At 40.1% G+C, this 14,018-nt stretch overlaps 1 protein-coding gene across 18 annotated transcripts in view; it reads right to left on the reverse strand.

Annotated features, from left to right (window-relative positions):
• Window positions 1-12,559: 12,559 nt before the first annotated feature.
• The window catches only part of LOC108702607 (breast carcinoma-amplified sequence 1), a 55,426-nt gene continuing 53,967 nt past the window's right edge, over window positions 12,560-14,018 (reverse strand). For 4 of the 18 annotated variants that reach the window (XM_041578238.1, XM_041578240.1, XM_041578245.1 and 1 more), the window contains one exon: window positions 12,563-13,146. In XM_041578238.1, the coding sequence (XP_041434172.1) occupies window positions 13,072-13,146 (75 nt within the window). In that variant the 3' untranslated portion in view covers window positions 12,563-13,071. Of the gene's footprint in view, window positions 13,147-14,018 lie in introns of all 18 variants that reach the window. The other 14 variants (XM_041578236.1, XM_041578242.1, XM_041578244.1 and 11 more) reach the window with 5 other exon arrangements.

A 14,018-nucleotide genomic window follows, 5' to 3' on the forward strand; every position in this document is an offset into this window, starting at 1 on the left:
ATCTCTAAGTCTATGGCCAGCTTTAGGGCAATTCACCTTCATTAGCAAAACTGTAATAACTGGGAAAAAAACACAGAAATATGTTCAAAATTTCATAACCAGCCATTTTGTAAAATGAACGCACATGGGTAGACGCCATCCCTGCGACTGGAGATGCGAGAGCGTTACTGGGCCTGCATTCGCAGCGATCCGTCCAAAGCCGCTCTGGCTGCGGAAGCGCAAAGGCATAACAAGTTAGGTTGTGTGGACGACATCAGCAGACAGGCTCCGGGGAAACCAAACTTGATTAAAAGTCCAATCTTTATTGAGCATTAGTAAAACACACTGTAGGAGCAGGCAGGGGAACGGCTTAACGCGTTTCGTGACCCAAAGTCACTTCATCAGAAGCTAAAGCGCCCCCGACAGGGATCCAGCATATAAAACCATTTAATTATCATTAGTTTAAGACCAAGAAAGGCCACTAACATATATTAATGCGTAAATATGAAAATATCTATCAACATAAACATCTATAATTGTATCCCGGGAAAGGAATTGACAGAATAGTCACAAAATGAAAAATTATATCAAATTATATAAACATGTGAAAAAATATATATGAAAAAATATATGAAAAATATATATATATATATAGAAAAAGAAAAGAGAATTGCGAAAACAACCACAGAAATGAAAATAAGGAAAATATGAAAAATATAAATTATGTATACATTAATTGGTTACATTTTCAGTTTACCATATATACAATCAAAAATGTGGAAAAAGAGGGGGAGAAAATAAGAGAGATGAGAAATGAAACTGACAAGTAAAAAGAGGGGCAATTCCAAGGTACCGTAAGAAATTTATATAGACAAATAAGTAAATATGAATAAATTAACGCCCAACAAAACAAGTCAATTCCCACTCTCTATTTAAACCTTTTGGAACAACAGTGTCTAGATTATATATCCAAAAGGCCTCTCTACGTGACAGAGAGATCTCGATATCCCCCATCCTTGTATCATTAACCACTCTATCAATTATCTGGAAGGATATACACAGACTCCCCGCATGGCAATCCAAAAGATGCTTGGCCACAGCAGACCTGGTGTCACCTCTGGACACACAATTTAAATGTTCAGATATCCGTTTCCTAACAGGTCTGCTCGTCTTGCCTACGTACTTAGAGCCGCAAATGCAAGTAATCAGATAAATTACAAATTTCGTGCCACAGTTGGCATAAAAGCCAATTTGAAAGCGTCTAGGGCTGTTGTTACCAGTGAAGTGCTTCGAGGGTCTCATGTATCTACACGAGCCACATCGAGGGACCCCACACCTATAGCAGCCCTTAATGTCCAGCCAGTGTGTGGGTCGTGTGTGTTTGGTGTCCATATATAGACTGGGAGAGAGTCTAGATCCCAAACTGCGTCCTTTCCTATATGTGAAATTAGGTTGAGATGGTAAAATATTTTTGAGATGGGGGTCTTGTGTTAGAATTTTCCAGTATTTATTAATGGTCTTCCGAATAAAAGGTGTATCTTTAGAATAGGTTGTAATAATACGGGGACATGTTCTATTAGAGGAATCTCTCAATTTCTTATGTCGTGCCCGTGCACAACCATGGAACTTGTCTTTCAAAAGATCCTCACGACTAGTGCCAACTGCTCTATCATATGCAGACTTAATGTCTTGTAGGGAGTAACCTTGTTCAGTAAAACGGTCCCAAAGAGTCATAGCTTGGGTATTAAAGGACTCCCAGGTTGTACATAACCTCCGTAGTCTCAAAAATTGACTAATTGGTACACTTCGTAGAGTACTAGCCGGATGACAGCTGTTGGCATGAAGCAAGGTATTACGAGTGATCGGCTTGCGATAAAGGTCCGTGACAATAAATCCTTTGTCCACTTTAAATTGTATGTCAAGAAAAGATAGTTCATGGGTATTAATATCACTAGTGAGTTTGATGCCCCAATCAGTATCATTGAGATAATTTATAAATGAATTGATAAGAGGGACCTCACCATCCCAAATTAAAATCAAATCATCTATGTAACGATAATAACAAACTTTTGTAAAATGAACATGGTAATTAGGAGGCGTGGCCACAAAAATGGGTGTGGTAAAAAAATTGACTTTTTTTTGTCCCTCTTTTTGGGAGGTATGCCCTAAACTTCACCCTGTCCCCCATGACGGCTGCAAGAAGAGGAAACAAGGTACACATCTGGAAGAGGGGGGCAGCAGAGGTGGGTTGTGATTGGGGACTCTGTGGGGGGGGGGTTGGGGGGCCCCTGAGGCAGCAGAACCAGTGGCCCCCAGACCCCCCCTAGTCCAATGCTGCCCACAATGCAACATTCCCCCCTCCAGAATTCCAGCATAATTATAATTCTTTTGGCACAAGTCTGCTTTGAATTTCGGCACAAACTTCTGCCACTTGGGAGTGGAAGTTGGTCCTGTCTGCTATTGTATTGGTCACTGTATAACCTGTGCTGTTTCACACATTTTAATTTTACACCATTTCTGCCTTGCTTTGTGGCACACACATTACATTAAAGGGCTTTATTGTGCCAAGAAACACTTGATGCCGGCAGCTGCCTTATATGATTCCCCATTATATCCAATGGGAGATTATTACTTTTACAAAGCCGTTGCCTTTGTTCTACTTTCTACTGTATCACACTGTGCCTTCATCTCACTGAATCACTAATGCATCACTTCCTCTTTTGTCTGCTGCAAACTGACTCCATAAAGAGTTGCTGAGCGCCCTCTGTCTGCCACTGCACAGTATGAGCAACGCCAGGTAATAATGATAATAATAATAATAATAATCATATAATAATAATAATAATCGTAACTTCTCTATCTTACTTGCATGTTCTGCCTTGTTTGTTTCTTTTCCACAATCTTTTTTTTCCTTTAATCTAGATAATTTTTTATGAAGAGATTTAAAGAAAAAATTTGATTGACATCATCTAACTAAGATTTAATGAACATTATTTTAATGAACTGAGGGATTTATGCAAGAATGCGAATCGCCGGCAGGATGATACGTATTTCTTCGGTCTTCTGAAGTCGCCCGAAGTTGCCTCACGAGGAAACTTCATCTGACTTTGGAAAACGAAGCAACGCGTATGTCATCCCACCGGCGATCGTATTCTTGCCGGCAGGAAGGCATTTCGGGAACTTTAGTCGCCTGCAGTAGAGAAGATTTGTAGCTTGGCAACTAATCTCCCCGTGTGTCACCTTCCTTAGCCGACCCATTTGCAAGTCTTAGGGTAGGGAGCACACTAAGATTCGGGGAGATTTAGTCGCCTGTCGACAAATCTATTCTTCTTTGGGTGACTAATCTCCCCGAAAAGTCTTCCTGCTGGCTAGGATGGCACTCGAGAGCTCAATTTTCCGAAGTTGCCTGAAGTTTCCTCATGATGCGACTTCGGAGAACGAAGCATTCTGAGTGTCATACCGCCAGTGATTTAGATTCTATAATAGTAATTAGGAGTGCTCTACCTTCATTAAACCCGTTGGGTCTCAGGTGCTGAACTGGAAGAGCCGCGCCCGCTTTTTGGGTCAACTTAGCATCCAGAACAAGAAATCCAGCAGCACACTCAAATTGATGCAACAATCCGTAGTGTTTTATTAGCCCATATATGAACAGAAAAAGGGGCGACGTTTCGGGCCCTACTGGACCCTTTATCAAGCCTAATGTGATTACTTTCACCAAACACTTATATACAACATCATGGGGGGTGTAGTCACAATTTAGATTCTAGCCAGCGGGAAGGCTTTTCGGGGAGATTAGTCGCCCGAAGAAGAGACGATTTGTCAATGGGTGACTAAATCTCTCCGAATCTTCTCATATGCCCTTACCCTTAGAGGCGCTGGGGTAAGAATAAATCATTAGCAGGGTCCATGGTACTCACAGAAGGATGGACAGTGAGAAATGACACCCAAATGAGTCTTTGGTACAGAACAAGTAATTAGAGGCTTAGAGGAAAACACACCCAAGACTAAATGATTAAATGGAATTCAAAGTTTATATGTCTGGAAAACCCTCTTTCAAGCATATGGTTTGCACAGGGCAATTCCTTGATAAAGGCCCTAATGTGGGCCGAAACGTTGGACACTTGAGTGATGTTGAAATAAACCTTTTTTGATTGAAGATTTGGTGTGCTGGTCCACTTTGAACATTGTATACTCTGATTGACCAAGCACCCACTTTCGACCAACAAGGAAGGAGTGCAGGTACTTTGTGAATATCTATATATATATATATATATATATATATTTATTTATTTTAATATGGAAAAGTAATGTACTATGGACCAGACAAGTGAAAGGCCCCCTGCTGATGAAGGCCCTGAAAGAGACAGATATGACGTGGTTTCCATTGGTTTCACATAATGGTATTGCCTGTTGTTGGGTTACAAGGGGAGATCTCCATGTAGAGGGCATAGCCCAAAGGATAATGGGTCTGTTTAGCATTACACTGTATTTAGGTGATTTGGATGGGAGGGACAGGTAAGTAAAAGACACAAGGTGGTGTAAGATTGAGGAGATTAGTTGGGGCACGAAATGAAGATATAATCACTCTCACACCCTCCTGACTGCACACGCTGGGAACAGTGTAACAGCTGAAACCGGATTCCTCCATGTTTGCTAGTGTGAGCGAGTGGATGATTGTTTTAAAAGAAAAGAGATCAGGAGTAGGGTATTAACTGTGCTTTGTACAGAGGAATACATATGCTGCCATAGTTTTATGGGATTTCTCTCTGTACAGACTATGAGCAAACTTAGGGGCTGTTCCTGCTGAATTGTGCTTAGTACAGGGAATACCTATACTGCCATAGTTTTATGGGATCTCTCTGTACAGACTATGAGCAAATTTAGGGGACTATTCCTGCTGAATTGTGCTTAGTACAGGGGAATACCTATGCTGCCATAGTTTTATGGGATCTCTCTGTACAGACTATGAGCAAACTTAGGGGACTATTCCTGCTGAATTGTGCTTAGTACAGGGGAATACCTATGCTGCCATAGTTTTATGGGATCTCTCTGCACAGACTATGAGCAAACTTAGGGGCTGTTCCTGCTGAATTGTGCTTAGTACAGGGAATACCTATACTGCCATAGTTTTATGGGATCTCTCTGCACAGACTATGAGCAAACTTAGGGGACTATTCCTGCTGAATTGTACTTAGTACAGGGGAATACCTATGCTGCCATAGTTTTATGGGATCTCTCTGTACAGACTATGAGCAAACTTAGGGGACTGTTCCTGCTGAATTGTGCTTAGTACAGGGGAATACCTATGCTGCCATAGTTTTATGGGATCTCTCTGCACAGACTATGAGCAAACTTAGGGGCTGTTCCTGCTGAATTGTGCTTAGTACAGGGGAATACATATGCTGCCATAGTTTTATGGGATCTCTCTGCACAGACTATGAGCAAACTTAGGGGGTTGTTCCTGCTGAATTGTGCTTAGTACAGGGAATACCTATGCTGCCATAGTTTTATGGGATCTCTCTGCACAGACTATGAGCAAACTTAGGGGCTGTTCCTGCTGAATTGTGCTTAGTACAGGGGAATACATATGCTGCCATAGTTTTATGGGATCTCTCTGTACAGACTATGAACAAATTAAGGACCGTTCCTGCTGAATTGTGCTTAGTACTGGGACCCCGCCCTAGACCCTACACCCCCCCACACACACACTTGATATGTTGGTAATGGACAAACTGAGTAAGTGTATTTAGAGTAACCCCACCTTTGCTAATAGTCAGTTGATGTAATTGAATGTGAATGGAAGGGTAAATATCTGCTGTATTCCAGTTGAAGGGATTACTGGATGAGCCAGTCTGACTGCTATGGTGACAGTGGTTGTGGTTGGGGGGAATGATGGTTCCTATTATTCCCTAACACTAACCAGTGAGCCGGTTCATGCACAACTAATTATTTTTGCTCAGCACCCTAGAAACTATGTTGTGGTCCTTGCCCAGGGGCTTTCTTTCCAGGACTCCAGGGCATGAAGAAGAAACACAATGGAGTCATAACTAAAGGCTGTTTCTAAAACAGATTGATTGAATATTTCAGGTCATCAGTGGGCCAGATATGTATTTCAAAGGGCATGTAAAGGCGAAAAAATAAAATCCCATTTTTACTTTCTTTCGTGAAAAAGAAACCTTTCTTCAATATACTTTGATTAAAAAATGTGTACCGTTTCTATAAGAAACCTGACTGTATGCAGCGAAATTCTCCCTTCATTTACTGCTGTGGATAGGAATTGTCAGACAGTCCCTAACTAGTGATGGGCGAATCTGTCCCGTTTCACAGAAAAATTCACGAATTTCCTGCGAAAATTTGCGAAACGTGTCATTTCGCTGGTGTCGAAATCGTCACTGGTGCCTGTTTGGACGCCTATGCCAAGTTCTACTCACAGCCAGTGTCTGACACTCATTTGATATGAAGTTATCTCGCTGCCAGTACATCAGCCGGCGTTAAAGTTGTTTGGACGCTGCGCAAATTCACTGGCGAATTTCTACGGCAGTTTTGCTAATTTATTTGCCGGGGGCGAAACACGCAAATTTGCCGCGAATTTGCGCCTGGCGAATAAATTTGTCCATCACTATCACTAACTGTTCTGCAGGAAACCATCATACTTATGAACAGCAGGGGGAGCTCCCGCCTTACTTCCCAGCCATGCAGAACTCAAGCAGCTTTGTTTGTTTCCCTGTAGAGCAGTCGGCGACTGTGTCGAGATTTGTATTACATTTTATTTTTGCCTTTACATCCCCTTTACTGTTTCCAACTCCAGCTGCAGGGACAAAGATCATGGAGCCAGATTTAAACAGATAAACTGGGATTCTATTTGGAGGATTATTTTGCTGCAGCCACTGGTTCTGCGTAGTTGGAGAAAGTTTGTATTAAACAATAACAAAAACGATAAAATCCACATTAGATTACATGACAACACAGGACCCAGCGCAGTCTGTATATTCTGATTATTAATCAGTCTTACTGTATCGGCTTCTGGCAGATATTATTTGACTTGTGCTGTTTTGATAATTTATGATGATCCCTAAGCAGCCCAGACCACACTGAGCATGTGCACAGTCTTGGTCTTGCAAAGATGTATAACAAAGTTACAAGATGGTGACCCCCTGTGGCCAACTTTGAAAGCATAAATCATTTGTTTGATTAGGTTTGTGGTGCAGTAAGTTCATGTTTATGTTTAGTATATAAAATAAATGATTTGCTAAGAAAGGAAACCTACCAGGGAGATAATTATTCCCAGACCCAGAAAAACAGCACATTGAGAATAGATAGTTCCCATATATACAATAATGCTGTCGAGGGAACAGAGGCCGGTCACAGACACAAGGGATCTGATGGGACTGTTGCCTCTCTGAGTATTGTTAGTACTTACAGGGTTGGGTAAGTTATTCTGGCTGAAGTCAGGCACTACTGAGTCAGAACTGACACATACAGGTTCCCCCGGGCACTTACACAATGCTGTGAATCCCCGAAAAGGAAGCAATATTGGAATATAGCTCCTGTATAGAATAAAGGTTCATGCAATTAATATATGAGATGATTAAAGGGAACTCCACTCAAAAATGGATTTATTGCATAATAAAGGCAAATGTAATCATAAGCAATTCCTACTGTGAAAGCTGGATCTCTGGCAACAGTTTTTATTTAATTCATCCGGATAATAGTAGGTCACCCTCCCCGTGTGTGTGTTGTTTGTAGTACAGAAGCTATAGTAAGGAATAGGGCAGCTCCTAACTACAGGCAAAGAACACACCCAAAGGCTTCCATAAGTGTAAGACTCACATTTATATTCCCTGAATCATTTCCTCTTTAGATCTCAACAACCAGATCAACCAGATACATTTTTTTCAAGAGCCCGTATGCAATTCCTCCTGGAATTCTATTATATTGCGTAGTCAGAAAGGAGATATTTAAAGGGTAAATTCAGCTTTCGATGAGCTAAGATTATCTGTAATTGTTTTTTTTTCTGAATTTCAGCCGCAAGCAAGGCTGTTTGTTTCAGGCATTTGTGAAACTGAAGAATGAATCCCATGATAGAAAGAATACAATGCTATTACAAAACAAAATCAGGCCTTGCAATTAATGAGCAGGTCACTGATAGGACCAAAATTGTGGAGCTGCATATACACTATGTAGTCTTATTTGCAAATTACAGAAAAACTATCCTTTATTGGATTTCTGTTTTCTGATTAACCGCACACAAGGGCAAGATATCTGTACCTATTATAAGGGATAATGTACCCCCTACTGTAAATGATAAGGATATTAGAAGTCACTGAGGGGTTGTTCTGTGACCATATAAAGGCACAAGGCTGCAGGCTGAGTTATACGGGGAACTCTGAGTATCACTCATGTATTATAAGGGATAATGTACCCCCTACTGTAAATGATAAGGATATTAGAAGTCACTGAGGGGTTCTGTGACCATATAAAGTCACAAGGCTGCAGGCTGAGTTATACAGGGAACTCTGAGTATCACTCATGTATTATAAGGGATAATGTACCCCCTACTGTAAATGATAAGGATATTAGAAGTCACCGAGGGGTTGTTCTGTGACCATATAAAGGCACAAGGTTGCAGGCTGAGTTATACAGGGAACTCTGAGTATCACTCATGTATTATAAGGGATAATGTACCCCCTACTGTAAATGATAAGGATATTAGAAGTCACCGAGGGGTTGTTCTGTGACCATATAAAGGCACAAGGCTGCAGGCTGAGTTATACAGGGAATTTAATGAAGCATCAATGAAGTTACTATTAAAAGGGATAATGTACCGCCTGTTATACATGAGATGGATAGTATCATTTTAAAGGTTGAATGTAGTACAAGTATGGGACCTTTTATCCAGAATGCTCAGGACCTGGAGGTTTCTGGATAATGGATCTCTCTCTTAACTTGGTTCTTCATACCTACTAGAAAATCATGTAAATATTAAATAAATCCAATGGGCTGGTTTTGCTTCCAATAAGAATTAATTATATCTTAGTTGGGATCAAGTACAAGCTATTGTTTTATTATTACAGAGAAAAAGGAAATCCTTTATAAAAATTTGGATTATTTGGATAAAATCAAGTGTATGGGATACAACCTTTCCATAATTCGGAGCTTTCTGGATAGCAGGATTCCAGATAATGGAACCCATAACTGTATCTGTGGCTAATCCAAGACACACCGTGTTCAGCCATTTGCACATATGATTCTATCTTAGATTCTGCTTGTGAGCCATGGACCTACAGTTTAGCACTGTTCTCATTAAATGTCATTAAATACGATTTATAATTATAAACACTATGGGGCAAATTTACTTATGGTCGAATATCGAGGGTTAATATTCGACTGTCGAAGTTAAATCCTTCGACTTCGAAAATCGAAGTCAAAGGATTTACTGCAATTCGTTCGATCGAATGATTAAATCCTTCGAATCGTTCGATTCGAAGGATTTTAATCCATCGATCGAACGATTTTTCTTCCACCCAAAAAAGATAGCAAAACCTTCCCCATAGGCTAATATTGACTTTGGTAGGTTTTAGGTGGTGAACTAGGGGGTCGAAGTTTTTTTAAAGAGACAGTTCTTGGACTATCGAATAGTCGAATGATTTTTAGTTCGAATCGTTTGATTCGAAGTCATAGTCGAAGTAGCCCATTTGATGGTTGAAGTAGCTAAAAAAACATTCGAAATTCGAGTTTTTTTTATTCAATTCTTTCACTCGAACTAAGTAAATGGGCCCCTATGAGTTATAGGAGATTTTCCTGCTGGTAGCCGGACTCAGAGATTTCAGCTTCTTCTTATCAAGTGAAACTATAAATAAAGTAGAGATATCAGTTGTCACGACACAGGAGAGTTTTCTCTGCAGTTTTCTTGACCCAAACCAAAAAATGTAACTACAACTGAGCCATTTTCACACAAATAATAGTGTTATGGGCAACTGGCTGCTGGGAGATCAATATATATATATTTATATATATATTTATATATATATATATATATATATATATATATATATATATATATATATATATATATATATATATATATCAAACAAATTTTGCACATGTGCAAGGGAATTCTGTTTTTCATGGTCTTAGAATTTTGCTGATAAATAATAATAAAGACGTATCTGCATGCCATTCTTCAATTAAAGAAAAAAAACCCCCAAATAACTCACTGAAACACGTGGAATTGATCTGTTCTCTGTACAGTAAGGGCACTTTATTTAAAATACTATAGCAATGCAAACAGTGAAACAGCCGTCATTCTTTTTGTTTTTATTAAGTAGCAGAAGGAAATAACAGGCAGTTTGAATACAGTGTAATACCATAATAATCAGGCAGACTGTTAGTTTCAATTTTATTAGGCAATCAACCAGAAAACTCCATTAGACTTGGTAAATAAAGTATACAGTATGAGAAATCTAATTGAACGCTTAAAAAAAAAAGAAAAAAAAAAAAGCACATTGTACAGTGTATAAGTATTTGGTATTGGCGCCCCCTACAGCTGGTTTGCATAATTATCCCTTTTAAAATGCATAAAACTTAAAGGGATACTGTTACTGTTTCAAAACACATCAGTTAATAGTGCTGCTCCAGCAGAATTCTGCACTGAAATCCATTTTTCAAAAGAGCAAACAGATTTTGTTATATTGAATTTTGAAATCTGACATGAGGCTAGACATATTGTCAGTTTCCCAGCCGCCCCCAGTCATGTGACTTGTGCTCTGATAAACTTGAGTCACTCTTTACTGCTGTACTGCAGGTTGGAGTGATATCACCCTCTCCCTTCCCCCCCAGCAGCCTAACAACAGAAGGTGGTAGGTTACCTTCTAACAACAGATGGGAAGGTAACCAGATAGCAGCTCCCTAACACAAGATAACAACTGCCTGGTAGATCTAAGAACAGCACTCAATAGTAAAAGCCAAGTCCCACTGAGACTGATTCAGTTACATTAAGTAGGAGAAATAACAGCCTGCCAGAAAGTAGTTCGATCCTATAGTGTAGGCACAAGTCACATGACTGGGGCAGCTGGGAAACTGACAATGTGTCTAGCCCCATTTCAGATTTCAAAATTGAATATAAAAAAAATCTGTTTGCTCTTTTGAGAAATGGATTTCCATGCAAAATTCTGCAGGAGCAGCACTATTAACTGATGTGTTTTGGAAAAACAGTATCCCTTTAAAAAAAAATCATTATGGATATATGTTTTTTATTCAAGCTATACATCAGCGTCTTCAGGCACAATCTGAATGAGCGACTTTCAGTTTCCATCATAAATGACCCCCATTACAACTTGCAGAGTCTTTGAGATAAGTCTTTCCGAAGCATTTAGGAAGTGGATACACGGTCCATGTTTTTAGATCTGTGGCAGTACAGGGAAATACCTCCCCAACGGGCTAATGCTTAGTGCAATTTATTAAATTACCACCTTGGACAGTTACACACCCCTAAAACTCCCATGACTCCCCCAAACCCCACCCTTTTTAAATAAAAGCCGTTCTGCTTTAATAATCTGCATCACCCTGTGGAAAGTGGAATATCCGTTAGGTGCACACCCTAATAATACTATTTAGACGTCTCCTCAACACTCCAAAGACTTGTGAATCTGCTATAATAGAAAGTGTGTTTTTCCCCCCCATTTGCCATTGAATATATCTGCACAACGTATATTATTATTATTATTATATGTATTAAGGGGGTATTGTATTGACTAGTTAAAGGGGAACTCCGGCTTCCAAACCAAAATTCAATAAAGAAGACCAAATAACACAGAAACCCTAATATACCCATCACAGTTACCTGTTTCTTCCAAAAGTATGAATAAATGCCATTTTCTTTGCTGAAATCCAGCTGTTTAACAGTTCTTCTCTTTCTGCATCATTTTAAATCCTGGCAGGGAAGGAGGGACTAAAACACTGATGTTACAAATTGTAACAACCAATCCAAAGCTTACAGACAGCATTCAGGAACTACATAACCCACAATGCATTGCACTGTGATGTTCTGTTCCTTATTGAAATTACGTGTGCAGGGAATTGTGGGGTTTGGAGGATGCAGGCTGAGGACAGATGATACAAAGTAACAGTAGTCAGCCAGATCAGCAAAGTAGTCAGACAGATCAGCAGGAGAGCAGGGGGCTGGGCTTAGAGAACTGTTCCAGACCATTAAATATCATGCATATTTTTTAATCGATGCATACCTCCCAGCTGTCCCTTTTTCAGAGGGACAGTCCCTCTTTTGACAGCTCAGCCTGCAGTCCCTCATTTGTACTGGAAAGTCCCTCTTTTCTCTGCACTGAACAGCCAGAAAAAGAAACAAAGTTTCTCACTTAATTGGCTTTTAGCAGAGAGCCCAGAACAGCTAACGGGAGCAAATAAGATACTTTGTAACAATTTTGAGACACAAAAAAACAGTTTAGATAAGGAGAAATATTTTCAAACCTAAAATGAACATAGTAATTAGGTGTCGTGGCCACAGAAAGGGGCGTGGTCAAAAAATTAGCAAAATTTCAGCAAAAATTTTTTGTCCCTCTTTTTACTTCCAAAATGTTGGGAGGTATGTTGATGTATATTGCAAAGTTGCTTGAAATTATGTTTACTTTTCAAAAAGCTTAAGTTTATGTTTGTGTGGAGAATCCCTTTAACTAAAATCTCATGTTTTCTGTGATGATTCATTACAATTAGGCCACTAGCGGCTTCTCTCACTCATATTAATAAATACAAATATGCAGACAAATAAGGCTCCTTGGGGTTTCTGTACCCATATATGTGTATATTTACCTTGTACAGATGGGGAGTCCAGTTCTCAGTAGAGGGGGGTTGAAACGAAGCCCACCTATATCACTTCCATGTAGAATCACATGATGAAGGGGTCATTCTACTCATCTGTAACCAGCTTATAGCAAACCAGTGCAAGACCCAGCGTGACCCTGTGGCATTAAATGACGGATGTCTGTACATATTAACCTGAAATATACATTAGCAGTATCATCTACCCCCCCAACCAGTCCCCAAATGACTTTGCAACCATCCCGGCATATTCTTCTTGCTTTACTTGGCCTTTTCTCCTGGGAGGATGCATACTGGGTCTGTCTGCACCGCTGCATCGCTCAGTCGCTTCGGGCCCTGGAATTTATTGATAAGGGAAATAAGAATTGGTGATTAGCAAGGGGTGCATTCTGCTATGGGAAGTAAATGTCCAGTATAACTGCCCCGAAAGCAATATCACTCTCTGCACTGGTGGTTGTGACTTTTTAAGCAATGTTGCAGATCTGAGCTGAATAACGGACCTGGGAAGAAGCAAGCAAGGCTGTCTTCTGCTGCATTGTTTCAAGAGACAGAACCAGCAGTGCGTGTATATATGAATGGAAATTGGAAAGTTGCTTAGATTTATATTTTCTTGTAATTTTTTTTACATTTGCAAAAACTTCAGCAGCGAGTCCTTTCTTTCCACAAACAGAGAATGAATAATAATCCTACTTCCAAAAATGTTACCTCCTCTTGTATCAGTGCCTCATATAAGGTGCCAAGTCTCTTTTGTGACTCAACAACTAGTCAGGGAACCCATAAACTATAACAAGGATACAGATATATAGAAACATTTTGGTAACAGTCACCCTGCTATAGTTCCAGGGGTACCCAGGACACAAATAAGCACTCACCCCAAATCTCCCCCTAACTGACCTTCAGGCTGGGCCCCCTTAGCTCATAACAAGGTTACAGATATATAGAAACATTGGGGTAACAGTCACCCTGCTATAGTTCCAGGGGTACCCAGGGCACAAATAAACACTCACCCCAAATCTCCCAATAACTGACCTTCAGGCTGGGCCCCCTTAGCTCATAACAAGGTTACAGATATATAGAATCATTGGGTTAAAAGTCACTCTGCTATAGTTCCAGGGGTACCCAGGGCACAAATAAGCACTCACCCCAAATCTCCCCCTAACTGGCCTTCAGACTGGGCCCCCTTAGCTCATAACAAGGTTACAGATATA

The sequence above is a fragment of the Xenopus laevis genome, chromosome 9_10S (assembly GCF_017654675.1).
Source record: "Xenopus laevis strain J_2021 chromosome 9_10S, Xenopus_laevis_v10.1, whole genome shotgun sequence".
Taxonomy (NCBI): Eukaryota; Metazoa; Chordata; class Amphibia; order Anura; family Pipidae; genus Xenopus; species Xenopus laevis.